At 44.8% G+C, this 26,306-nt stretch overlaps 1 protein-coding gene across 3 annotated transcripts in view; it reads left to right on the forward strand.

Annotated features, from left to right (window-relative positions):
• The window catches only part of RAB40C (RAB40C, member RAS oncogene family), a 42,338-nt gene extending 31,894 nt beyond the window's left edge, over positions 1–10,444 (forward strand). For 2 of the 3 annotated variants that reach the window (XM_083711156.1, XM_083711157.1), the window contains exons 4-7: positions 2,005–2,065; positions 2,811–2,888; positions 3,814–4,036; positions 7,256–10,444. In XM_083711156.1, the coding sequence (XP_083567282.1) occupies positions 2,005–2,065; positions 2,811–2,888; positions 3,814–4,036; positions 7,256–7,536 (643 nt within the window). In that variant the 3' untranslated portion in view covers positions 7,537–10,444. The remainder of the gene's footprint in view (positions 1–2,004; positions 2,066–2,810; positions 2,889–3,813; positions 4,037–7,255) is intronic. The other variant, XR_014557744.1, reaches the window with a different exon arrangement.
• The last annotated feature ends 15,862 nt before the right edge of the window (positions 10,445–26,306 follow it).

Here is a 26,306-nt window from a genome sequence, read left to right on the forward strand (position 1 = left end):
CAGTTAGAACTTGAGCCTTGGTCTCATCTAACTCTCTACTGGAACATATTGATGATCCTCACGTTGAACAGTCAAATCCTGTCTCTAGTGGTAGGAAGCTGGAACATAATACCAATGAACATCTAGTCCATCTATAGCAGGGTCGGCCAACTTCCAAGAGACTATGATCTACAATTAAAAACTGGCAGTGATCTACCTCTTTTTTTGGGGGGGGGGTTTCAGGTGAAAGTTGTTGAGCTTATTTTAGGGAGAAAAATCCCATGGGGGGGTCAGGTCGAATAAATAAATAAAAATAGGAGGTCACCAAGAGATTGCTAATGAAACGGTCAGCTTCACAGCGAGAGCTCTGTCTTCCAGTACAGTGGTGCCTCGCAAGACGAAATTAATTCGTTCCGCAAGTCTTTTCGTCTTGCGAGTTTTTCGTCTTGCGAAGCACGGTTTCCCATAGGAATGCATTGAAAATCCATTAATGCGTTCCTATGGAAACCGCCTTCAGACCAGGTCCGGGGACAGTCTGTCCCCCGACCTCTTCTGAAGGCCGGTGGGGGGCGAAAGTCTTTGCTCTCCCCCCCCCCGCCTGCCTTCCCGGGACAGCGGAGACTTCTCCGCTGTCCCGGGGCGGTCTTAAAATGCTGGCGGGCGGCATGCGCTGCTTTTCTCCGCTCTCCCGGAAGGCAGGCAGGGGGGAGCAAAGACTTTTGCCCCCCGCCCGCCTTCAGAAGAGGTCCAGGAAGGCCGGCGGGGGCCGAAAGTCTTTGCTCCCCCCGCCTGCCTTCAAAAGCCGTCCAGGATAGCGGGAAGCGCTTCCCTGCTATCCCGGACTGCTTTTAAAATGCTGGCGGTGGGGAGCAAAGCCTTTCGGCCCCCGCCGGCCTTCCTGGACCTCTTCTGAAGGCCGGAGGGGGGGGAAAGGCTTTGCTCCCCACCGCTAGCATTTAAAAGAGGTCCCCGGAGATTTCCATATGGGCTTTCTTCTTGCGAAGCAAGCCCATAGGGAAATTCGTTTTGCGAAGCGCCTCCAAAACGGAAAACCCTTTCGTCTAGCGGGTTTTTCGTCTTGCGAGGCCTTCGTCTTGCGGGGCACCACTGTATACTGATCTAGAGGGCAGGGCGAGGGGACAGGGCTGGATGGAGGAGCCCACGATCTACCAAAACATCCCAGGAATCGAACAGTAGATCACGATCGACCTGTTGGACATCCCATATCTAAAGTATATGTATGTAGCATGTATGTCTCTACCTACCCATTTATAGGTCATAGGAAGTGGGAACAGCTATGATGAATTTGCACACAAAGGTGGCCTGCTGGAGGGCTTGCAAAATGTATTTTACATACATAGTCATTGTCTTTGAAGCATTCAAAGTGAGGGCAGCTGGTGTTGAGCAGGACCTGGAAGTGTCTGCTGTAGCTTCTGTTGTGGTTGAATTCTGCCAGTAGCAGCCTCCAAGAACTGAAAACAATGAGCTGCATCAGTAGATAAAATGGGAGTACGTAATGAACTTGAACCCAGCTTGAGAGTATGGATGTTCTGGATTGATAAATAGAGCTGTAAAAAATTTTTTAGTTCTCAGGTGCTAACATGTAATCTATATTCCTGAACAACCAGTCATTTGGGATATCTTTTGTATGTATACTTGTATGGAAAAGATAATATGCACTCTTACTAGTGTTTATTAACATGTATGGTAAAATTTTCTTGTGTATATTCTTCTGCAGGAAATATATTTGTGGGTACACAAGACTGGGATAAGTTAGAGTGTTCTTTTTTAGGCGTGGAGTATGAGAGTGCACTCTACACAAATCCATATGTGAAGCACAGCATTTTGGGGAGAAAAATAATGACTTTTGTACAATATCCTCTTGTATAGTGTGTAGTTCCAATTTTAACCAACAGATCACTGAATGGAATGGTTTTGTTATTAGCTAAGGATTCAACGAAAGTGTTGGGAAGGTGGAATGGGGAGATCTGAAAGCCATCTACTTTTTTCCCTCCTTCATTGTAGGGACACATCGGGCCAAGGGAGGTTCTGTACAATTTTTCGGTCATACTCCAGGGGAGCTCAGGTGAGTACAGTCAGCAGTGCTGCTTAGCTTCTGTTACTTGACTCCAGGCAAAGGTGCCACCTGCAGTCATTGCTTATCAGTTTGTTAATGTCTGGAAGTGAGCCGGGGGAACCAGTGATTGTGTTTGGGGCAGCCCTAACAATGCATCAATATTGGTTTAGGCCAAGGGTGGTGCCCTCCAATTCTCATCAGCCTCAGTCAACATAGTCAATGGGCTGGTGGGAGTTGTAGACCAAAACATCTGGAGGGCACCATGTTAGCTACTCCTGGCTTAGGCTACAGAATGATGGCTGTGCTGAAACTAGTGTCTTGCCATGGGGAAAAAAAGCATTTCTATTTCTCTTCCACTATTTCTTCCACTTCAGACTGGGAATTCAGACTGGGTCCTAACTTATCGCTGAAAACATCCAGCTTTCTGAAACATTCCTCTTGTATTTCTTTACACACACACCAATTTTTTTTTGTTATAGTCTATAGGTCAGGCTTGGGGTTGGAGGGGAGCCTTCAGTAGCCTGGTAAAAAAATAGTTCTCAGAATTCCTAGTCATATGACTAGAAATGGGTAGAATACTTCGAAAACCTTACAGTAGAAGTGAATTACATGGCAAAAAGGCAGGAAAAGAACACACAGTTGGGTGTGAAATCACCATTGACCAACTTTAGGAGAATACCTTCTGCAAGTAAGCAACTTTGAATTTTGTTTTGTTTTGTTTTAATTTGAACATTGGGTGTTCTGTTTCATACAGGGAATCCTCTTGGTCTACGACATTACCAATCGCTGGTCTTTTGATGGAATAGACAGATGGATCAAGGAAATTGATGAGGTAGGAATGGCAAAGACTGCATTAGACTTCCATAAACTTGGTCTTTTTATCTTTGTTCGTCATCTACAAATCTGGTTCAGGGAATGTCAGAATTTTTGGTTTCCTGTTAGGACCTTATACTGTATTGAAGCAAACTGTCAGTTAGGTACTATTGCATCCTGCTGCAGGCTGAAATGCTTCTATAACCTTCTATTGAGACCAAACACCCAAGTAAAAATCCCTGCCCTAAGGAAACTCATATCCAGGTGGAGTCTAGGTTAGAATCTTTCTCCTTTGACAGGTGTTAGTCACCTGGGATCATTATAATGAGAGGTTATGGATTGCAGCCTCACCTGCTTGTCAAAGTTAGCCCATGGAGGGGTGGGAAGATTTTGGGATTCTGCTCCCAACCAGATCTACTTCCCAGTCCTGCCCAAGTGTACAGATTCTCTTATGTGCAGGGATTTTTATATGGCAGAGCAATTATTCATATAAACCCTGGCCTGTAGTCTGGAGTAGGATAGCCCAGACACAGGGCTACTTCAGAAAGGCCTAACATAGTTATCAGAAAATGTTATCTGTTAATTGCCAAGCATTAGGAGGAAAATATGTTAGTACACTTAACTAACATATGTAGAAGGGATGGAAGGTGTGGGCAGATACTGGGATTTGTCAGGCTTAAACCAGTTTCTAGTCCCCATTTCCTCCTTGGAAAGCCAGCAGTGTACTAGACTTGGCCTTCTCTAGACAGCAGCTTCTTCTATTGGACCCTGTGCCATGTCCAGGTTAGGAGCACAGAACCCTGCCTGAAAAATGGAAGCACAGCATTGTCTTGTAAATGAGAAATGCCAAATAGGTATTTTGCTCCCAAAGGAAAAGGGTTGGAACATGAGCTTGGGCTGGCATGGAAGTGCATATGTTCAGTGATTTGTTTTTCTCTCTAAAGCATGCTCCTGGTGTGCCCCGCATCTTGGTTGGCAACCGGCTTCATCTGGCCTTTAAACGGCAAGTGCCAACAGAGCAAGCCCGCTCCTATGCAGAGAAAAATTGCATGACGTTCTTTGAGGTCAGCCCATTGTGCAACTTCAACGTTATTGAGTCCTTCACGGAGCTGTCTCGTATTGTGCTGATGAGGCATGGCATGGAGAAGATCTGGAGGCCCAACAGAGGTGAGCAAGCACCCACACCATTGTTCCTGCCATGCATTAAGACAGGAATAGATGTTCCAGTTGTCAGTCTTCCTTCTAAGATTTGGTGTTTGGTACACATGGCATTTCCACTATTGCTCTTTGAATTTAGCTACGGTAATTTGCCTCAATGTCATGTGTGACGTCTGTCATGTAAGTTACTGTGACTTAGCTTGCTTAATGATGATTTGCTCATATTAGTATGAATAGGGGAAATCTCACTCTGCAAAAACAATGAAACATCTGAAACATACCTTATTTAGATATGAATACCTGCCTATCTTCTTCTTCACTGAGCCCTGTGAATTTATTGAACTTGCTTTATGCCCCAACATACCACCCTGACTTGGGGTTCTCTCCATTGGTGTCATTATCCTCCTTGTATATAGAAAAGAAACTGATTAAAAATAGCTTTTTGCATGCAGCACTGAACGAACTAGGCCAGTTTTTATATCTCCCATAGCTGTGAAAATAGGATTGAAAAGGCTTGGATGTTGCAGGCTTGATCTTTTTATTAGAGTATCAACTTTCCCACTCCAGATTTGATTTCTTAAACAAACTTTATAGCATAAGCTAGCCAGCATTCAGTGAGTTGTTAATTCTCAGTTTTATCAATTGACACTAAAATTTCATGTTTTCTTGAGACCTCTATTTGACTTCTCTCAAAGCAGTTCAGTCATGGGAATCTGTCCAGCATCTTCCATGGTAGTGACCAATGCAACTAATTTATTCAGCTTGTTTGGATCACAGACTTCAGGTCCCCCCGTACTGACTTCGGGGGTCTTAATATAGAGCATGTGTGATATATTGTTCCATCCTTGTCAATCATTCCCAGCAGCTTGATGTTTGAAGAGGCATTGTGGACAAGGGAATATGAAGAGCAGCCTTACACTGAGCCATTCAAACAGCGCTTGACAAAGCCAGCTTCCTGCTTTCCCTGTGGGGTGCAGTTTTCCTTGTTGTCAGAAGATGGCATGCTATCATTTCTGTGGTGGAGGGATTCTTTGACTCTGTCATAGTTGACCTGCTCAGTTTCAAAAGGGCTCCCCTTCCACTCTCACATGCAAGGCTGGCAGATAGTTCAGCTTGCAAAAGTCTTCTTTGTCCTCAGCCCTAAGGGCAACTGAAACAAAAGGAAAGTCAAGAGGGCAGAGGTTCTCATCCTAGTCTCCACTAGGAGAAGGGATTGCTGCTAGCTCACATGTATACAGGTATTCTGAGATGCTGGGTAACAGGAGCACAGATGGGGAGGATAGTAACTTCAAGCACTGCTTCACAGCTGACAAGCACAGAAGTCTGGTTTAGTGTACTTACTTTTTTTGGTAATATCTGTTCAAGTCAGCCTGAGATTTGTGGACTGAGGTTTCATAGCAGATTTCAGTAGCTTTTCCAGCTGCATCCAAGTGAGCGATTAGTTGCTCTGACCCTTTTGGCTCCCTGTGTGAAACTTTCTTGGTGACCTGAACTGTGTCAGGCCCTCAAGTAACAGAACTAGAATGCCTTCCTCTCTTCTCCCCCACCTCCCCCAGCAGTGACCTCATCAAAGCAAATTTGCCCCACCCCAGAGTAGTTGTTCTGCTTTGCAAAGCAGATGTTACAAGATTTTGCACACTGCTTAGAAAGAAACACGGGGCCACAGGTTCTCATGGGTGTAAGCGAGTTTGCTCATAGGGTCTCAGTCCAGCTGTGGGAAGGGATCAGAGTTCAGGGCTGTTTGCCTCAGGTTGCCAGGGCTTGTATACTTGTCAAATCGGAATGTGCTCTGTTCTGAGGCATGCAGCATGTCTGCTCACCTCTAGACCAAGCCTGTCCTCCCTCATTGAATTTTCAGGCAGGGAAGCCCTCTTCCAATTTTAATTGCAGTCTCAAGGGCTTTGTCTGGAAGGGAATTTATATGCAGTGTGTCTTCTGCAGACATGACTTAGCCAGCCAGTCGGCTTTCCCGCCAGCCAGTTGTGGGGAGGCATTAATTACTTTGACAATGTCCCAAGAAACCTGATTAACACACAAGAATATGATTTGGGAGAAGATGCGGGTTCATTCCCAGCTCTAAAATTCTGTTGGGCATGTCACTAATTCTCTAGCTTCAGTTTCTTGTCTGGAATGTAGAGAGAAAGAGAGAGAAAGAACTCTGCCTCCCTAGAAGAGTTGTTATTGAATACTGAAACACATATTAGAGGCTATAGGAATGTAGCCATATAAACTGATCAAACAGCCTAAACTCAGTGTTCTGTGCAAAACCTGGGGCTTCTGCTTCCCAATGCTATACTTGGTGTTACTTGGGGCTGCAGAGCCTTGCATAGCTATTGGGATAGTACGGAGTTCAATATATTAAATGTTTTGAAAATACAAGCATGTTTCTAGTCCTCATAGTTGTCAGGAACCATCTTATGGGGAAATTAGCAGTGCCAGCTGGACTGTACTGTTGAACCAGGCAGCTTTGCTTGATGGCATGACTTGATGGTGTCCACTGTGCTGGAAATAGCGCACAAGCTTTGTACTTCTGGCCAGTTTGGTTGGTTCCCTATGTAAACTGATGTCACAATAAGTTCTGGTGAGTGCTGTCGCAGGGTGAGGAGAGGTATGTGTGTCAAGAGCTGCACTTTAAGGTTATGCAGCTGAACACCTACATCAAGATGTCTATCTAATGAATGGGTATATATGATTTTATGCTAAATATTCAAAAAATGTTCAAGGTGGATTACAAACATGAAAAACAATTCCATTTGATAACTAAGATAAAGCCAGGTAAAACAAATTCAGGGGCTGAAGTGAATTAACCAGATCCTGATACTGGAGAAGGGGCTGAAGGATGTCCCTGTGGTGTTGCACTTCTTGAAGTGTTAATTTAGATAGATTGTGGGTTGACTTATTCAGTGGAGCACTTACAAAAGGAAACTGGTAACCAGAAGTGGGGCTACACTGATCTCTTGGGCTATTTCCCTTGCAAAGAATGTATGAAAATGTAGCTTGCTGCAGGCATACCTTTAAAACTACAGGATTTGGGATTTATAGGCTCAGCTCATCCATATACAGGTCCACGATGCTAGCTGAGACTGGGGAAGTGCCTGACACTTGAAGAACTAAACATTTGTTCATGGAAAATGGTATACTCGCACCAGAGCAAATGATACAAGAACTGTCCCAATCGTACATCCTTTCTAATCCTGTATTTCTTTTTATTGCCTCCCACATCCACAGTGTTCAGCCTGCAAGACCTCTGCTGCCGTGCCATTGTTTCCTGCACGCCCGTCCACCTTATAGACAAGCTGCCCCTTCCCGTCACCATCAAGAGCCACTTGAAGTCCTTCTCCATGGCTAATGGCATGAATGCAGTGATGATGCACGGCCGCTCATACTCCTTGGCCAGCAGTGGAGGCGGGAGCAGCAGCAAAGGCAACAGCTTGAAGCGCTCCAAGTCTATCCGTCCGCCACAGAGCCCACCACAGAACTGCTCGCGTAACAACTGCAAGATCTCTTAGCAAGTTGGTGCTGGGGAGTGTCTCCTCCAGCCACGCCCGCCCACTCGCTGATGTACAGATGTTTACACACACGTAACCCATTCCACTGGGGTCTCTCCTGACGTTCCTCTGTGTCTCTGGCAACAGTGCCTACAGGATTGGCATGGGGCTTGTGGGCTGACGTGAGGTTGGCAGGATCCCACATGGCAAGGGGGTGCTGAGCCAGCCTTCCCAGAATGCAGTAGGTGTGCCCCTCGCCCTGCTCTGAGGGGCAACTGCATGCCTGCCTCAAGGGAATGACTCTCTTCCTCCTGCCAGGGAGGAGATGGGACTCTGTGCTGCAACTTTAACCTTGGGCTCCCAAGTGGATTGCTGGTGCTACAGTGAACATGACTCTTTTTTTAAAAAAAAGGGGGTGAGGAGGCAGGAATTATAGCAACTTCAACCCAGATGGAGTTCTGCCTTTACCCAACAGAAATACCATGATTGGCTGGGGATCCTTAGAAAGCAGGCTGCTTGACATTTTCACTTATTTATAAATATAAAGAGATTCTCACTACTTTTTTCTTCTTCTTGGTTCTCCTCCATTCCTGCCTTTTTTTTTAAGAGAAGGACATCAGGGGGGAAATGTTGTGCCGCCTTGTAAATAGAAGTACTGAGCCTTGAACCCTAGGGCTAATTGAAGTAGGAGGGGGGTTGATGGGGGTCAAGGAGCAAAATGATCAAACACTCTGAGAATTGTATAAGACTCACAGGGTTGCTGTCATTTTTTAAAAAAAATTCTGTTTGTGAAAGGAGGTAGGGATTTGTTCCTCCCTTTTCTTTTTGACTTAAATTTTCCAGACATTCCTGGTAACAAGTGCATGGCTTAAATGGACAGCAAGGGCAGGGTTTTGAATCACACTGCTGTGTTTGTGGGGATGGGGTGGGGGGGAGAGAACGAGGGTGGGGGAGTCCTGACTACATCTGGAATTGGTTAATGACTGATCAAGCCATCCCTGCCTCCCAGGAGGCTTAAGGCAAAAGGTTAGACTGTACCAAATCTCAAAAAGATCATGGCTGGTGGGGGGGGGGGGAGACGATCATCAGTAAATGCTGCTCTTTTATGGCTGTTCATAATTACTGGGTTGTGTGAGGCATGGGGAGATCTGGGGCTCCTGAACAAAACCTCTCCTGCAGCATGTTGTCTGGCTGAGCAGAAATCCTCGCATGTTACTGCGCTTTTGCTTTTGTAGTCAGCTGCTTGCTTTTGATGCTCACTAGCCCTGTGGTGTTGTCAATCCTGTTCATACAGCTCCTCTGAACTACAGAGTTCCTCAGGGAGCCCAAACGGTCTTAGAAATCCAGGGCACACCTCCCCACCCATCCCACCCCCATTAACACCTTTTCACTTTTCAAAAATCAATATAGTCACCAGAATTGTACACAGATAGTAAAAGCCTCTCTTATAGCATGCATAAGAGTATTAAGATTGGTGGGGTAAGGTGGGAGAGGTGGAATACTGAGAAACAAATTAGTTGCAGCTTCCGTGGCTCTTTCCTTTGTGCGCTGCCCTGCTCTCTGTTCACTTAGAGTACCCTGTGCTGCCACAAATGCACATTGGGCTGTTGCTTTAGCTTTGGCTGGAGTTGAAAGTAAGCTCATTGGATGTTTGGGGAATATCTTCCAGCCTTTCTCAATCTAAAAGGAGAGGCTGGTTTGATGGGAAATGAAGCAGAAGTGTGCAGAGGGTGAAGCTACAGTCACCTGTTGACTTTATTGATAGAGCCTATGAATTGCATTCTGGAATCTTTGATTTATTCACCTCCTTCACCACCTAGTTCCCCCCCTCTCTCTCTCTTCCCCCCCCCCACCAAATTTATCTCAATCTATCTCTCCCTGGTGAATGTCTCCACCCAGGTGGCTTTCCTCAATACCACCCACCATCCTGCCCAGGACTGGCCACTTAACCTTATTGCAGATTGGAAAGGGTAGTATGATGCTGCTGGTTGTTTGTCATGCAGCTGACTAACCCATTCTGTTCAGGAACTTTGACAGGAGCCTAGCTGGCAGAGCTGCAGCTTATTGGCTGCTCCAAGATGGCTTGGCACGAGGGGTGAGCCAAGCCCCTCATGCTGGCATGAGCTCAAAGAGGGCGGCGGGGACAGGTCAAGGGCAGGGGAAAGCCTTTAGCGGCATCTCATCGGGCTGTGAACAAAGCCAGAGCCAAATCCAGGGCAGGAGCATGGAAGCTTGGAGATTTACAGGGCATGTCGGCACAGCCACGACCACCTGTTGCCGCTTGCTCTAAATGGAGTGGGAGACAATCACTGACTCAACAGCCTGGCATTCTGGGGATGTGCAGTGAACAGGTGATCTAGGAGGCAGCCTGGACACAGCCATCTTTCCACCCTTGGTTTTAAAATAGCTACTTCCCAAAAGAGCTATAGAATGTGCATTGTTTTTCTGAAGAATTGCAGGGAGTGCCCCCCCCATGCACCCACCCCTGCTTGGCAGGCTGTAAATCCTCCTTATTGTGTCTCCAGCATCTGATATCACTTGTACATAATCTGCTGGGACAGGGTGGCCATGGAGCTTTTCTTACCAGAGTAGAAGAGTTCAACTACCTGCACTTGTTCTTTCTTACTTGTACATGCATAATTTTCAGTCTCACCTAAATGCCTGTCTTTAATTTTCCCTTCTTTTTTTTTTTTAATCATGGCAAATTCTGTGGAATGAGACTTTTGGAATGTCTGTCAATCAAAGCTGAACTTGTACCTTATTTTATTAATGTTCAACTCAAAGAATGTGATCTGATATCAAACACTAGAAACTAGCTGCTCTCCCACACACGTACCATTCCTCTGTTTTTAATTCCTTTGTACAGTAAACGTTGTTAAACTGATGGTTTTTATATAAATTAAAAAAAAATTATCTTGTTTTAAAACCACCCTGCAGGCTCTGGAAGTTGTCATTGACAAGCAAGTGAGCTCTTTAAAGGGGTGTTGCTGAAGGACAGTGGGAGGGCAGCAGAGAAGTGGGGGAGGCTGGGCAGGATGGATTTAAGGGGATTAAGGGGGCTTGTGGCTCTGGGATATTCCCAGGAGGAATGGTGGAAAGCACTTTGCTAACTGCCTCATTTGAAGTGAACAGGCATTTGGCCATGGACTGAAGGCTTGGATCAAAGCGGAATGCTTTCTTCACACTTGCATGACTTGAGAGAATCTCTATTCTGTGCCAAGGGCATGGATGTTTGCACACCAGCCCATGGATCCCTTCTGGAATCTTTAACCGTGCTTATTTTAATTTTTTTAAGAAAAGAACTTGTTAGCATTGCAAAAAAAAATAAAATAGATCTGGCCTTGGTACAATTTGATGGCATTCAGACAATGAAATCCTGGATTAAGAAGCCAGGATACTTAAACACACCATGCGTCCACTTCATATACAGCTCACGTACACTACATATACATGAGCAAGGAAACGAGCCAGGAAGCCACTGTTAACCATGGTTTCCCATTATGTCCAAACCAGGAAACAGTGGTTAATGGCTTCCAATCAAGGGTATGATGCCATGGTTTAAAATTTGGCTTATGAATCCTGACTTGTTTAGAAAGCAATTATGCACAGTTCCCAGGGTTCATGCAATGAAAAGCATGTCTAACTGTAGTTATACACTTTACTCTTTTCCTATGAGTGATGGGGTTGCATGCGTGCTGGTGCACAAAGCTCATGCACTTCCATGCATATTAGGATTTGCGCATCTGAAGATTTTACATTACACGTTACATTACAGTAATTGCTCTACGTTGGAAAAAGGCAAGAAAATGCGTTTAAAAGCACTTAAAAGATTCTTCACTTTTATTATGTGTGCATCCCACCTTCTCTCTGGGAACACAAGGCAGCAATACATGGCATTACAAGTTATTTCCCATTCTGGCCTGGGCCAGCCCCAGACTGACTTTGTTTCAGCAAGGTCGTTACCTCGTGGACCTTCAGACTGTTGCCTACTCCTTATCAACTGTACCTCTGGAACTGAGTAAAACACATGTCTGATACAGAGTAGACACTACAAGCCTTCAAAACTACAAACTACAAGCTTTTTATATTGTGGTTTTAAAGCCTCTCTGCCCCCCATTACAAATGTGCTTTTCTGCTGCTGGGGAAAGATTCAAGATGATAGGGGGAGGTACACAGAACAGAGTAATATAGCACATTCATTTGAATGCCTTTCAAGATTAAGGTTTAAATCCACCCAACATTCCTGCCTATGTAGTTATGTACTGGTTAGAGCCACGGTTACAGCATTCACCCATGAGAGGAAGAAGAACCCAATCCGTAGATGTATTGTATAGCAGAGTGGCTAAGCCTTAAATTGCGTCCTGTGGAGGCCTGAATCAAGTTCCACTCCACCGCAGACCTCCCCATCATCTATAGCACTGAGCAATAACAGCAACCTACCTTTCTGAATTGAACTCCTTTCCACAGGTTTCATGTATGTGGAATAAATGAAAGCACTTTTTAAAGAAGCTAAGTATGGGCATGTTTCCTTCTTGTAATCCACTCTGGAACTTCAAAAAGTGGCCAGGTTATGTTCCAGAACTTAAGAAATTAGCCTTCAGTTCTGCACCCATTTTGCTAATTTCTAGTATGGAGCATATTGGAAAATAAAATGACCCAATTTTATTTTTATTTACTGCTAAATGGTTTAGGGTTACATGCATGAGCCTGGGGCTACTAACAAAGGAGAACAGGGTGGGTATAAGCCCTGGCTCACTCATGTAGCACTAATGCATAGTTTAGCACTGTCTCTAAAATAGCCAAAACGAGCTGCTTAAATTGGCATCCTAGGTTGCATGCAAGTTTCTCCACACTGTCATTTGAAAGAGTGCATCAGGGACTGCCTACTCTAAAAAAATTAATATTGATGTGTTCTTTCTTTTTTCAGGCTTTCCAGCAGGTATGAAAGCAACAATTTCTTTTTCTTCTCACCATGTCTGGCCCTCCAAGTGCCCCTATTTTCCAGGGGTATTCCCAGATTTACAGAAGCCATCCAGGTTTCTGATTTGATCCCAGAATGTCCCACTTTTCCTTAGGACATCCCTATTTTCATCAGAGAATTGTTGGGAGGGTATGGAGTTATGCAACCCCCGAGCCAAGGAGATTAGTAAATACACAACCTTTAAAAGACATATGAAGGCAGCCATGTATAGGGAAGTTTTTTTAATGTTTAATGGGCAGCATATAAATAATAAAATTATTATGGAATAGGACGCCCCTATTTTCACTGGAGAAATGTTGGAGGGTATGCCATGTAAGCTGGGCTCAAAAGGAGAGCAAGGCAGAGACACTGGTTCGTTCCATTGCTGCTGCAGCTCAGTGGTACAGCGCATGCCTTAACACAAAACAATTGCCCTAGTAAAATCCACGTAGGGCTGCAGCTCTGGAGAACAGCTATCAGTCAGTGTTAGACAACATGGAGCATTGAATTCTGAATTTATTGTTATAAGCTGTTTTTTGTTGCATCAATTGTTTTAAATTTGTTGTTAGCCGCCCTGAGCGCAGTTTTCTGAACCAGGAAGGGCAGGGTATAAATAAAAATTTAGTATTATTATTACTAGATGGAAGGTCTTCAGGCAGGGGTCAGCAAACTTTTTCAGCAGTGGGCCGGTCCACTGTCCCTCAGACCTTGTGGGGTGCTGGACTATATTTTGAAGGGGGGAAAAGAACAAATTCCTATGCCCCACAAATAACCCAGAGATGCATATTAAATAAAAGCACACATTCGTGTAAGAACATGCTGATTCACGGACAGTCCGCGGGTCGAATTTAGAAGTCAATTGGGCCGGATCCAGCCCCTGGGCATTAGTTTGCCTAACCATGTCTTAAGGCATTCTCCATTGCTACTAACTTAAGCTGCTCTTCAGCAGCTACATAGTTTTAAGTGGTGGTAAAGGGCAGAATGATAGGGAAGAGTAAGCAAACAAGTGCATTAATGCTCCCCTTGCGGCTTCAGGAAGTACCCTGCACACCCTCGCCCTACGGAGCCTAATCAAAGGAGCTGGTGTGATTTCAGGTGGGTTTGGGAAACAAACAGTCGGAGCAGATGACGCTCTCCTTGTGCAGGACGTTCTGTTTTCTGTACAGATGTCCTCTCTATGTAAGGGGGTGGGGGGAGAGATTTGAAGCAAAACTTAACTGTTGCATGCCTTGGTCACCTCTTCCTCCTTCAAGCTCTCCTTAACTGCAGCTGCTGAGAATGGGCTTCTGGATATTTTTTTACATTGAAATCCTCCCAACAAATCAGACAATACAAATGTCTGCTTGATCCAGTTATTTGCAAAGCTCGTTTTAAGGGGAGAAACGTGTTCAACTATCCCCATGGTGATTCTTATCTTTCAAATGCACCAAGAACCGTTGTACCATTTCTGGTTTTTTTCTTCAAGATCCAAGAAGATGCCCAATGGTGATAGTTTGGGTGTTGCTGGTTTTGGGCTGCTTTCAGTTGATCTATAAAATTTATGTGTATAAACTGCAGTGCTTCGCGGGGTTTTTAAAAACAGAATCCCTGTCAATTCTGCAGGGTAGATGTTTCAAAAGCTTACACTGAAAATAAATTGGGTAAGATCTGGCTCATGGAATAATGACTGAATCATGCCTGCTGAACTGTCCTCTGCTTGTATTTTAGTGCATTATCACGTAATTATACGCCATGCTAGTGTGCATTTGCCCCTTGAGAGACAATCTTGTAAAAACAGATCCTGAGTCTGGCCTGGCTGTCACTCAGGAATACTACAGCCCATAAAATCTCACGGCAGGAGAAATTGCCTCCCTTCTGCCAATTACAGTTTTTGTGCTTTTATTCTCTCTCATCACTTGGAGCAACTACAGTAGTTAAAAATTGAATTGCTCCTGCATTAATATTATTATTATTATACAAACATCTCTCCTTTTATATACCTACATTTGAAGGATTTATCTAATGTTCAGCAATGAGTTGACATGTTGTAAGTGAATGACGTCATAGGAAATAGATATAAGGAAAGAATTATATAAACGGGACCCACTCAGCTGCGGGCTGTTGTCACTCTTACAAAGTTCATTTGAGTGTGGGGCTGGAGGGGGCATTTTTGCCAGCATGAAGCAAGAAAGAGGTATAGGGAGCATGGATTAGCTGGGTGCCTCTGTCTTTATGATGTATCCTCTCACAAAAGCAATTTACAGCTAAAAGCCTAAATCCTTGTCTGTCTGTTTGCAATGGGTCACAGACTGATCCTGAAGTGGCAAAAAAGGGAGGGATGGCTCCTCTTTTAATATTAAGCACCATTTAAACATTATTTAATGCATGCTATTATTATTTTGCAATAGCAGACATGATCATGCTGCATTAGAAGAGACTTGCAATTGAAAAATGGGTGTAAGGTAAAGACAGAAAGAGTAAGAAAATGGGAAAACAATAGGAAAAATATTTTATTATGTCAATTACACTCAGTTTCTGTTCTTGGGTGCTTCCAGACCTGAAGTTTATTGTGGAATCAGTACTGCTTACACCCACAAGCTTTTTGCAGTGCCCACACAATGTTGCTGCTGTCAGAATGTCTGCCCATGCTGCTGATCTGCCCCCCCCCCCCAGCTAACCCAAATTTCTCCTTACTACAGAAAATTCAGTGTGCAAACACCCATTTATACAGCTGAAGTTGTTGGCGGTGTTAGAAGCTTGTTAGCACATTGTGGGGGGATTCTTGGGGGCAGTGCCTACTTCCATTTGCTCCCTATCTGAGCATTACTTAGCCATGTTTCCAGTGGCCCCCAATACCCTTATCTGCACTGATTAACACCTGCCAAAGACACCCCCCCCCAATTGTGGAAGATATTCTCTCAAAAACTCCACTAGGTAGAAGTGGGGGAGATGGTAATCACAGTAATCACATTTGTCAAATGTTAAATCGATACAGACATCATGCAAAAGGCCTCTGTTGTCACTGCTGCACTATTCTGCACTACCTCAGCATTAAAACAATTTTAAAAACCCAAATATCAATGTATACTGTAGCATCCCACCAAAAACCCAACCCACAAGCCTCCATTTTGCCCCTTGTGATACAGGAAAACTGATTGGATAAGGCTGGTAACATTTGTTCATGTGTATTTCATGGGGATTTTTAAATGGTTTAAAAAGTGAGTGTGTGAAGTATGGAAATACTATTTTCTATTGTTTGTGTTGCACACAGGTAATTGGGCAGTGGGGGTGTGGGGAGAGAGAATCATGGAAGAGATGTTCAAAAACTGCAACCCCAAACCAGCCTACATACATTCTGTCATGCTTTGTTCACAGGTCTGGTCAGCAAGTGGGGGAATAGCAATGAATATTATGCTTGGAACCTGTGGAAACCTAACATGCAAAATGCATGCACACGGGGAAAGAATTCATCTGGACCTAAGATTCCTCACCCTTGAGCTATAGGAACTATAGGAAGCTGCTATTGGCCCATCTAGCTCAGTATTGTCTACACTGACTGGCAGCAGCTCTCCCGGCCCTGCCTGGAAGACACCAGGAATTGAACCTGGTACCTTCTGCATGCAAAGCAGTAGCTCTACCACTGAGCTTACAGCCTTTCCTGTGTACTTCCTTTAAATATATTTTTTTCTGCTGAGATTATAATCTTGTGCTCTGAATGTTTGGAGTAAAAGTACAGCTTCGATCTAACTGAGTGGCTGGGGTATTTATTATTATTATTACTACTACTGGCACAGCAGATATGACTGTGCTGCATCTCACAATGTGAGTGTAGTGGTTAAGAGCGGTAGTCTTGTAATCTGGTGAACCAGGTTCGCGTCTCCGCTCCTCCACATGCAGCTGCTGGGTGACCTTGGGCCAGTCACACTTCTCTGAAGTCTCTCAGCCCCACTCACCTCACAGAGTGTTTGTTGTGGGGGAGGAAGGGAAAGGAGAATGTTAGCCGCTTTGAGACTCCTCAGGGTAGTGATAAAGCGGGATATCAAATCCAAACTCTTCTTCTTCTTCTTCATTCCCAAGCTCTCCTGTGGTGCTTCGAATGATGCAGGTGATGTGATGTCAGTAATCCTGAGAGCTTTTCCTGCCCTAAATGCCACCAACAATGGTGGGGGAATCTGGCAGTACAGTGATTTGTTTGTTTGTTTGTTTGTTTGTTTGTTTGTTTGTTTGTTTGTTTGTTTGTTTGTATGTTTATAATACGGCGGGGGGGCATTTTTGTTTGTTTGTTACAATGCTTTGTGGTTTTTGTTTTTGTGGACAGAAGTACCAAATATTATATGGGATAAGTACAGGCTATGATCTCTCAAGAAACTCTAAAATTACTTTTGATACTTCATCCTGAAGCCATTAGTACTGATTTTCAGCTGAGTATCATACTGCTAACAGCAGCAAAATAGTGTATTGCACAAAAATGGAAAATGAAAGATCCCCCTACCATAACTGATTGTTTAAGGAAAACTTGGCAATCTGTGTTAATGATAAAACTTACAAATGAGAGAAACACGATACATAATGATCAAGAAAACAAAATTAATGAGAGGCGGGCCTTGTTTTTACATTTCGGGAGTGACAAAGTATATGTCAACATTTTCCCTTTTAATTTATTCATGGTGCTGTGGAGTTTTGGTTAAGTTGTCCTGCTTCCCTCTTCATATACCATTTCTTTCTTTTTTTTCTATTTCACGTCTTTTTTCTTTGTTTGTTTCTGTTGCCTGAGAAGCCAGGCTGTTAATGGTTTTTGCTACATATGATTACAACAATTTAATATTACTAAAATTTAAAAGGAGAGGAGGAGGAGGAAGAGCCTTGCTGGATCAGGCCAAAGACCCATCTGGTCCTTCGTCCTGTTCTCACAGTGGCTGCCCAGGTGCCCATCAGAAGCTTGCAAGCGGGACCTGAGTGCAAGAGCAATTTCCTCTCCTGCAGTTTCAGCAACTGGTATTCACTGCCTCCAACAGTATTTGTCTAATACAGTATTTGTCTAATCGCTGCCCCCCACCCACCCAAGAAAGAGTCCTAGCCCCAGTTATATGCATTTTGAGCTGGGCTGTCCCAGACACTGTTGGGCCTGAGGGTGTGTGTGTGTGTGTGTGTGTGTGTGTGTGTGGATGTGCTCTCCTTAGCCTCTCTTGTTGTTCCTCCTCTGAGAAAGAGGACAAGCATCCTGGGTCAAAGGGTCACGGCAGAGGTCCTCGGAGCACCTCTGGATCAAACACCAGAGGCAATAACTTCCTGTGGTTGGTGGGCCCCTTTCTCTCTCTCTCTCTCTCTCTCTCTCTCTCTCTCTCTCTCTCTCCCCCCCCACCCCACCAACCTGCCCTGCTCCATTCCTCCAGCACGGCCTGTCTCAGCTCCCTTGATCCTGCGCTCTCGCTTTTGATCTCTGTGGCATGGGTGTGAGGCATCTAAGGATTGCTTGTGAAACGCAGGCGTGGGGCAGGGGGAGCGTCCAACTGCACTGCTGCTGCTCCTCTGTTAAAAGGCCCTGTTCCTCCTTTCTCTCTGGACACAGTTTCTTCCCTCTGTTTATGAAGTTTTTTACACCGGTGGAAGAGACCACAGGGGAGATTTTGATGGATTGTAGAGAAGGAAGGTGTTTGATGTGAGCTAGGCTTTGCCTGGGAAATCCTCTTCCCGTCCCCCATTCTATTAATTTGTAACTAATATCCTCCTATTACAGTGGTACCTTAGGTTAAGTACTTAATTCATTCCAGAGGTCCGTTCTTAACCTGAAACTGTTCTTAACCTGAAGCACCACTTTAGCTAATGGGGCCTTCCTGCTGCTGCCGTGCCGCCGGAGCACGATTTCAGTTCTCATCCTGAAGCAAAGTTCTTAACCTGAAGCACTATTTCTGGGTTAGCAGAGTCTGTAACCTGAAACATCTGTAACATGAAGCGTACGTAACCTGAGGTACCACTGTATATGGGGCCCATCGGGCTGACACCACTCAACTTTGGCAAGTCTGCAATTTCAGGTCCTCCTCTCAAATTGCTGTATTTCTCCCTTCCTCCTCCTCCTCCTCCTCCTCCTCCTCTACCCCCCCCCCAGGAGTGCGTAACAGGGGGGGGGGTGTTTGAAAAACTCTCTTGAGCAGGAATTGGGAACCAATAGCCTGCCAGATGCCGTCACTCCAACTCCCATCAGCCCCAGCCAGCATTGTCAATAGTTAGGAGCGATGAGAGTTGTGGTCCAAAATACTTGCAGGGCACCAAGTTGGCAAAGGCTGCTTTCTGCTCCCAAAGCCTTCTACTTGGGTTTTACGCTGCCATAGCTATCTGTATGTTGTCAGGGACAGATTGAGGGGTAGGCGACTCAGGTGCCCGCCTTGGCTGCCAAACTCGGGGGAATCCTATCAAGGACTCTCTGGTCAACTATTTACTCAACAGCTGAAACAAAAATAGTACAAACCTTTGTTTGACCCACAAGGGCAGCATTGCATTAATGCTTTGTGTGGTTTTTGATTCGTGGGAAAATTTACGATGTGGCTGCCTGCTCGACAAACTGTGTGTGTGTGTGTGTGTGTGTGTGTGTGTGAGAGAGAGAGAGAGAGAGAGAGAGAGAGAGAGAGAGAGAGAAAGATTTGCACACTAGGATCTCATCATCTTAAATGACAGGGATAAGCCACTTGCACAAATCATGCATCCAAGCCTGAAAATGCAATTTAAAAAATGAAAGAGTTCAAAAAGTTGTACGAATGATGGAATGTGTGCATATGCAAGATGCATCTCACCTGGGCCATTATTAGCTCTATGGCTGGTCCTGTATGCTCTGTCTCTGCACAAGAACAGAATATGCTACTGGGTGTCATATTTAGGTCCCCAAGAATCTCTGCTCTTCCTTGATTAAGAAGTCAAGTTTCTAGCTCTTATTGTTCATGTGTGCACACACATTAGTGCTTTCTGGCAAAATCTCAGAAGCTCAGAGGGATTGCTGAATCAGATCAGGGAGTGGGGTTTCAGTGGCTTAAAGCTCTGCTCTCTGCTTCTCCTCTATCTCTTGCAGAAGCAGAACAAATGATGAAAAATGCTTTTAAAAGGAAAGGGAAATGAATGCAGCTGTGCAAATTTGGATGTTGAGTGACAACAATGCATTGGTGACACATAAGGTGGCCCTTTTTGCTCTGGAGGCAAAAAAGATCAGGAAGAAGGAATTGGATAAAATAGCCATAAACTGTAAGGGGGATTCAGAGGACTTAGTTGCCACTCAGTAGTGTAGACACAGCGGCATCCCTGTTACTGGATATCTTCCACTGCCTCTCTACTGCTTTTATTTGCAGGTGGCTGAATTATATTTTAAACCAATTGGGATTGTATAGAATTGTCATGGCCATTGACTAGTACAATAAACTTATTTTGAGGTGTGTAAATTAAATAAATTTGTGTAATTAATGCATGTCATGGAATATGGGCTCAGGCTTCCAATTGTCCCTTTTTTTTCACAGAATGCATTCAAGACACACTTTGCACTAGGGCTGTCCCTATTAAAGTGGTACCTTGGGTTAAGTACTTAATTCGTTCCGGAGGACGATTTCTGTTCTCATCCTGAAGCAAAGTTCTTAACCCGAGGTACTATTTCTGGGTTAGCGGAGTGTGTAACCTGAAGCGTATGTAACCTGAAGTGTATGTAACCCAAGGTACCACTGTAAAGGTAAAGGTAAAGGGACCCCTGACCATTAGGTCCAGTCGTGACCGACTCTGGGGTTGCGGCGCTCATCTCGCTTTATTGGCTGAGGGAGCCGGCGTCCAGCTTCCAGGTCATGTGGCCAACAAGACTAAGCCGCTTCTGGCAAACCAGAGCAGCGCATGGAAACGCCGTTTACCTTCCCGCTGGAGTGGTACCGATTTATCTACTTGCACTTTGATGTGCTTTTGAACTGCTAGATTGGCAGGAGCAGGGACCGAGCAACGGGAGCTCAACCCGTCGCGGAGATTCGAACCGCTGACCTTCTGATCAGCAAGTCCTAGGCTCTGTGGTTTAACCCACAGTGCCACCCACGTTCCACTGTACTACTATACTACCACTGTACGACTCCAGAAAAAGAGGCTGTAGTCAGAATGAACCTGCAAGTGTGGATGCATGCATGCACAATCACCCCCAGTGTTTGCTGGCAGTGAGGCTTTTGTGTGCAATCCTCCAGTCTGGTCCCATTAACAGGAGGACATTGGTGCTTTCCATAAGCCACTTCTTTAAACAGGAGACTCCCGGAACAAAAGTCATTCTCTGGCCCTCTGCAGCTGAGACATGAAAACTGAGGGGGGGGGGGAGAGGCATCAACTTTGCAATGGAGCAAAGCTGAATCTCCAACCGGCAGGTACGTTGAAGCTGTTTTGTTGGCTGATAACTCTTCCTAGCAACAGACAGCACACACACTTCTCCCTGGGGATTTATTTTAGCTCTACCAACTGTTATATGTAGTGCTAGACTTTCTTTTTCTTTTTCCATCACAGCTCTTTAGAAGCTTAACAGCAGCCAACAACAGGCTTTCCCAGGCAGCTCTGTCCCCAATCCCTTAGCAGGCTATATTGCTACTTTCCCAGGGGTCTGGAAGGAACCCAGCTGTAAATATGACGCCTTTGATTTAAATTAGCAGCAGCTCTCTTGATGAGAGACAGACAGACATATGCTATCTGTCGTTACAAGGATGTCCCACTTTTCCTGCAAGCAGCTCAAGGTGGCATATGAAGTTCTTCCCATTTTATCTTCACAACAACCCTGTGAGCTGCTTTAGGCTGAGAGATGTTGCCTGGCCCCAAGTTGCCCAGTGAGTTGCAATTTGAACCCTGGTCCTTTTCCAGTTTACTCCTATTAGCTAAATTCATGGAGGTACGACTATCAATGGCTGTCAACCATATTCCTGTGTGCACGCCAATCTCTGAGTGCCGAGAAATTTCAGGGCTGCTGGCGTATACCTCAGACTTGGTTTCCTCAGAATGGAAGTCACTGGAGAAGGCAGCGTCTTTGTGATTATGTGGTTTTATTTACACACAAATATATAAGCCGAGCATAAGATGGAAGGGCTCACAGCACATCAACCAGATCTTGCTCCCCCACCCCTTAGGTTTTGGGAGTGAGATGGTCCCAAAGTCATAGTCTTGGAATCGGCATGGAGAGCAAGCCAAGTTGTTCTCCAGCCAGGTGAGAGGAGGGAAGACCTGCTTCCTTTAGAAAGCATTACTAGCTAGTCATTCCTATGGCAACACATATGTACTCGGCCAACTCTTTAGTCATGCAAATGGGACTTGGTTAGGGCCATTAAGAAAACAGACTGGTGTGACCATTTCAGCAGGTTTCTCCTTCTGCTGGTTTGAAATGGCCCCAAAGATGACACCCAAACTAGTCCTCCCATCCTGTAACGATGTCCAATCCCCAAGTTCAGAGGCACAAACTGAAGAGCAGGCTGTAGATTATAGGCCCGGCTTGTGTGCTTGCCAGAGGCATATGACTGGTTACTGATGTACTGTAAAGGCGATGCTACTAGCTGGACCATTGGGACAATCCATTCAGCAGGGTCCATCTAATAGCCTTGGCATAACTCAGTAGCATCACATCTGTCTTCCATGGAGAAGATCCCAGGTTCAATCCCTGGGCATCTCTCTTCAGGCAGAGCTGGGCAAGACCCTGGATAGCGGCTGCCAGTCAGTGTAGAAAGTACTGAGCTAAAATAGATCCGATGGTTTGACTCACTGTAAGGCAAATTAATTCCTATGTTTATATGATGGTTTTTGGTTATTGATTGCGCACTGTGATTAAGTTGATTGTGTCAGCTTTTATGTACAGTGGTACCTCGCAAGACGAAATTAATTTGTTCTGCGAGTTTTTTCGTCTTGCGATTTTTTCGTCTTGCGAAGCACGGATTTTGGAAAAGCTTCAAAAATCACCAAAGTCTTCAAAAACCTCAAAAAAGGCTACCACACCACGTACTATGAGTTGCTCCTCGAAGTCAAGTCGCAACTGCACCCCCTGAATGCACGGTTTTAAGAAAAAGGAAACAAACTTGCAAGACAAAGGAAACAAACTTGCAAGACGTTTTCGTCTTGCGAAGCAAGCCCATAGGGAAATTCGTCTTGCGAAGCAACTCGAAAAACGAAAAACTCTTTCGTCTTGTGAGTTTTTCGTCTTACGAGGCATTCGTCTTGCGAGGTACCACTGTAGTAGGAAGAGTTAGAGGTGCGCTCTTTTTTATATTTATAGATAATATTTTTGCTGTTTTTATTTTAAATTTTGTATATTTTATGTATCTTTTTTTGTAAGCTGCCTTGAGTCTTCTTTTTTTGAGATGGTGCCTGCAAAAGATATTCCCAGGGTAGAATTTCCCCCGTGAAACCCTCCTGACCCCTTCCTTGGAGGCATTTTGGGTGCATAGTTTTTCGCAAATTCTTGGACAATGCTGCAGTTCATCACAGTCTCTTACATTTTCTGGTCCCTTAGCTATGAATTTCAGGAGGTGGGAACAGGGTGATTTGGTGAAACCTGGGGAGAGTAAACATGGAATTTGCTTATTTAATTAAGGACTTCCCTAATTCCCACCCCCTTAATAATCTAAGCACTGGAATGCTAGGCTGGTTAATGTATTTATCCAGGCTAAGTTAGTTGAAATTAACTCCCACTTATATACATGAGATAAGTTAAACATCTCTAGGGATGAGGAAGAAATTCATTTCAGTTTGCATTTAAAGGTGAATCTACCAAATTCTCATGTTCTGAAACAATGTATGGTCAGAGTAATGTATAAGAAAATGCACACTGAGGGGGTAAAGTGTGCATAAGAATACATATATTAGTAAAAAAAGAAAATACAGAAGTGCAATACACTGTGGAAATAGCATTGCAAAAATGTGCATAATAGGCAACATTGCATTAAAAATTTGTTAATTGGGAGAAATTTGCAGTAAAACGTCAATGAATTTTCATGAGCATTAAAAATCTTGTGTGTTTGTGAATGTGCGAATTGATGCAAAGTGCGGGGAACTGAATTTAAGACTGGGAAAATGGGAAACTGGGTGAACTAGAATTGACAGTGCCTTCCTTCTTTAGCCTTGATTAACTTGGAACTAATTTCTAAATGAACGACTCGGATGCGTTTTAAGTCTGAATACACAGCCCCAGATTGAAAGATGGAGTAAAATTGTTGAAGACAGGGGGTACTGCCAACTTGAAGAAAACTTAGTTGATTAATTGTATGGTTTTTAGTTGATTGATCAAATGAGGGGCGGAACTAGGCTTTATTTCACCTCAAAGACCCTGTTTGGCAAAAAAAAAACCCAAAAACCCCAACCACACATTTGTGTACAGACACACACAGACTGGGAGCTTCAATGGCACCCTTCTGGAGGTTTCACCTGAAGCAAAAAAAAAAAACCAGCAAAAAAATCCACATAGGAGTAGGGAAATACCAAGGAAGTTGGCTTGGGTTTCTTTGTTTTTGGATCATGTGTCAACCCTGTTGCAATGTGACACCATTTTAGAAGAGGCATCCTGCTGTGTGTGTGTGTGTGTGTGTGTGTGTGTGTGTGTGTGTGTGAATGAGAGAGAGAAAATGACTCTCCTAAGAAGGTGCCTGCTACTCACATTTTTGTCAGTTCTTGAATAAAAATCATAAACAAAAAACGGTGTTACAATTACAGTGAGCTCAGCAGCAGAACGGTAGAGCTTTGCATGCAGAAAGTCCTAGATTTCATTTCAGGCATCTCCAGTTACGGCTGGGAGAGACTGACTCCCTGAGACCTTGGAGATCCTTTGCCAGTTAGTTGACAATACTGAGCTAGGTGCACCAGCGGCCAGACTCAACATAAGGCAGCTTCCTATGATCCTAACAGGGGATAAGAGCCTTGCTGCATCAGGCCATCTATGTATGCCTATCTAGTCCAGCATTCTGATAGGAGCACAATAGCTCTCTTGACCCCCAGGAACTGGTATTTTACCTCTCCTACTGGAGGTGATAGCCTTGTCCTCCATGAATTTATCTGACCACCCTGTAAAGTTGTCTGTCCTGAATCCCCCAGCCTTCAACTCAATCAGGTGACCATGAGTTCTTGTATTAACGAGAGAGACAGATCCGATAAATAGTTCAACCTAGTCATAAACAAAGCCGTCTTGTCATTTTTTAAAAAGGCCTTCAGTTTGAACACCCTTGTTGTGGTTAAGAAGAACAGTACATGCCGGGTTTAAGCTGTGCTGAGGTGGCTGTGGTTGGCTGTCGAAGGCCGAATTGGAAAGTCTTGTGGGTGAAGTGGCAGCGGGAGATGTTGCTATCAAAAGGCAGCCAAGGTAAAAGTGAGTTTTGCGACAACCCTTTTCTGGCAATGGCCTTGCAAAGCTCAGTACTCCTGTGCTGCCCTAACCTGTGGCGAAGGGTGCTATGACAGGTAATCTCAGTCTCATGTGTCTAGCTGGGATGTTCATCAAAGAGTCAAACGCCCATGACTACGCGCATACAGTCGTACCTTGGTTTTCGAACAGCTTAGTTCTCGAACGTTTTGGCTCCCAAACGCCACAAACCCGGAAGTGAGTGTTCCAGTTTGCGAATGTATTTTGGAAGCCGAATATCCGACGCAGCTTCCCATTGAGTACAGGACAGTGGCGTAGCGTGGGGGGTGCAGGGGGGCCGGCCGCACCGGGCGCAACATCTGGGGGTTAGGGTTAGGGGGCGCAAATCCACGGGTTAGGGGGCGCAAATCCACAGGTTAGGGGGCGCAAATTACTTGCCTTGCCCCGGGTGCTGACAACCCACGCTACGCCACTGGTACCGGAAGCTCCTGTAGCCAATCGCAAGCCACGTCTTGGTTTTATAATGTTTTTGGAAGTCGAACGGACTTCCAGAACAGATTCTGTACGACTGTACAGTGTTTAAAGCACATGACGTCCATCCTCCCCAAGAATCCTGAGAACTGTAGTTTTTGAGGCATGCTGAGAGTTGTAGCTGGGTGGAAGAGTTTTGCTTGCAGTTCATGGCTAGCCAGAGAGAAGCACTCTGTACATGCTCAGGTGAACTTCCTGCTTTGAATACTGGAGAGTGGACCCCTGGCATTTAAACAAATTTCTAGGTGAGTAAGTTCCAGTACTGAATCCTGACCTAGATTTACACTTCATGATCCCCAGCAAAGTAGATGAACTTTTTCACATAAATCGGCTGTGACTTGCACAGCCTGGCTTAGCACCGGAAACAGAACTTTGTTGCAAATGTGTTGCTAGGTTGCTAGGATGATTAACAGACATGCTTAGCATAGCGAATCAGTCCCAGCCAGCATGCTCAGTAGTCAGGGATGATGGCAGCTGTAGTCCAAAAACATCTGGAGGGCTGCAGGTTTCCCACCCCTGCTTTAAACTAAAGATGAGCTGAAATGAAGGGAGGGCATCTGGTTTGCATGCTGCTGCAGGTCAGTGTAGACAATACTGCGCTAGATGGACTAACTTGGTCTTGGAGTAAGGCAGATTCTTATGTTCCTATCCCAACTTTTTACTGGCTCCCTTGGCCAGTAAAACGAGATGAGCGCCGCAACCCCAGAGTTGGTCACGACTGGACCTAATGGTCAGGGGTCCCTTTACCTTTACCTTAGGCCTCGATACAGGCCCATCTAGAGAGCCAGTGTGGTGTAGTGGTTAGTGTGTTAGACTAGGACCTGGGGGCCAGGGTTCAAATCCCAACAGAGCCATGGAGCTTGCCGAGTTACCTTGGGTTAGTTCCAGTCTGTCTGCCTAACCTACCTCAAGCGTTGCCACAAAGGATGGAATGGGGAAATGCAGAGAACGATCTTAACCACCTCGAGCTCTTTGGAGGAATGATGGGATATATAT

The sequence above is a fragment of the Podarcis gaigeae genome (genome assembly GCF_964106915.1).
Source record: "Podarcis gaigeae genome assembly, chromosome: 14".
NCBI classification, from domain to species: Eukaryota; Metazoa; Chordata; class Lepidosauria; order Squamata; family Lacertidae; genus Podarcis; species Podarcis gaigeae.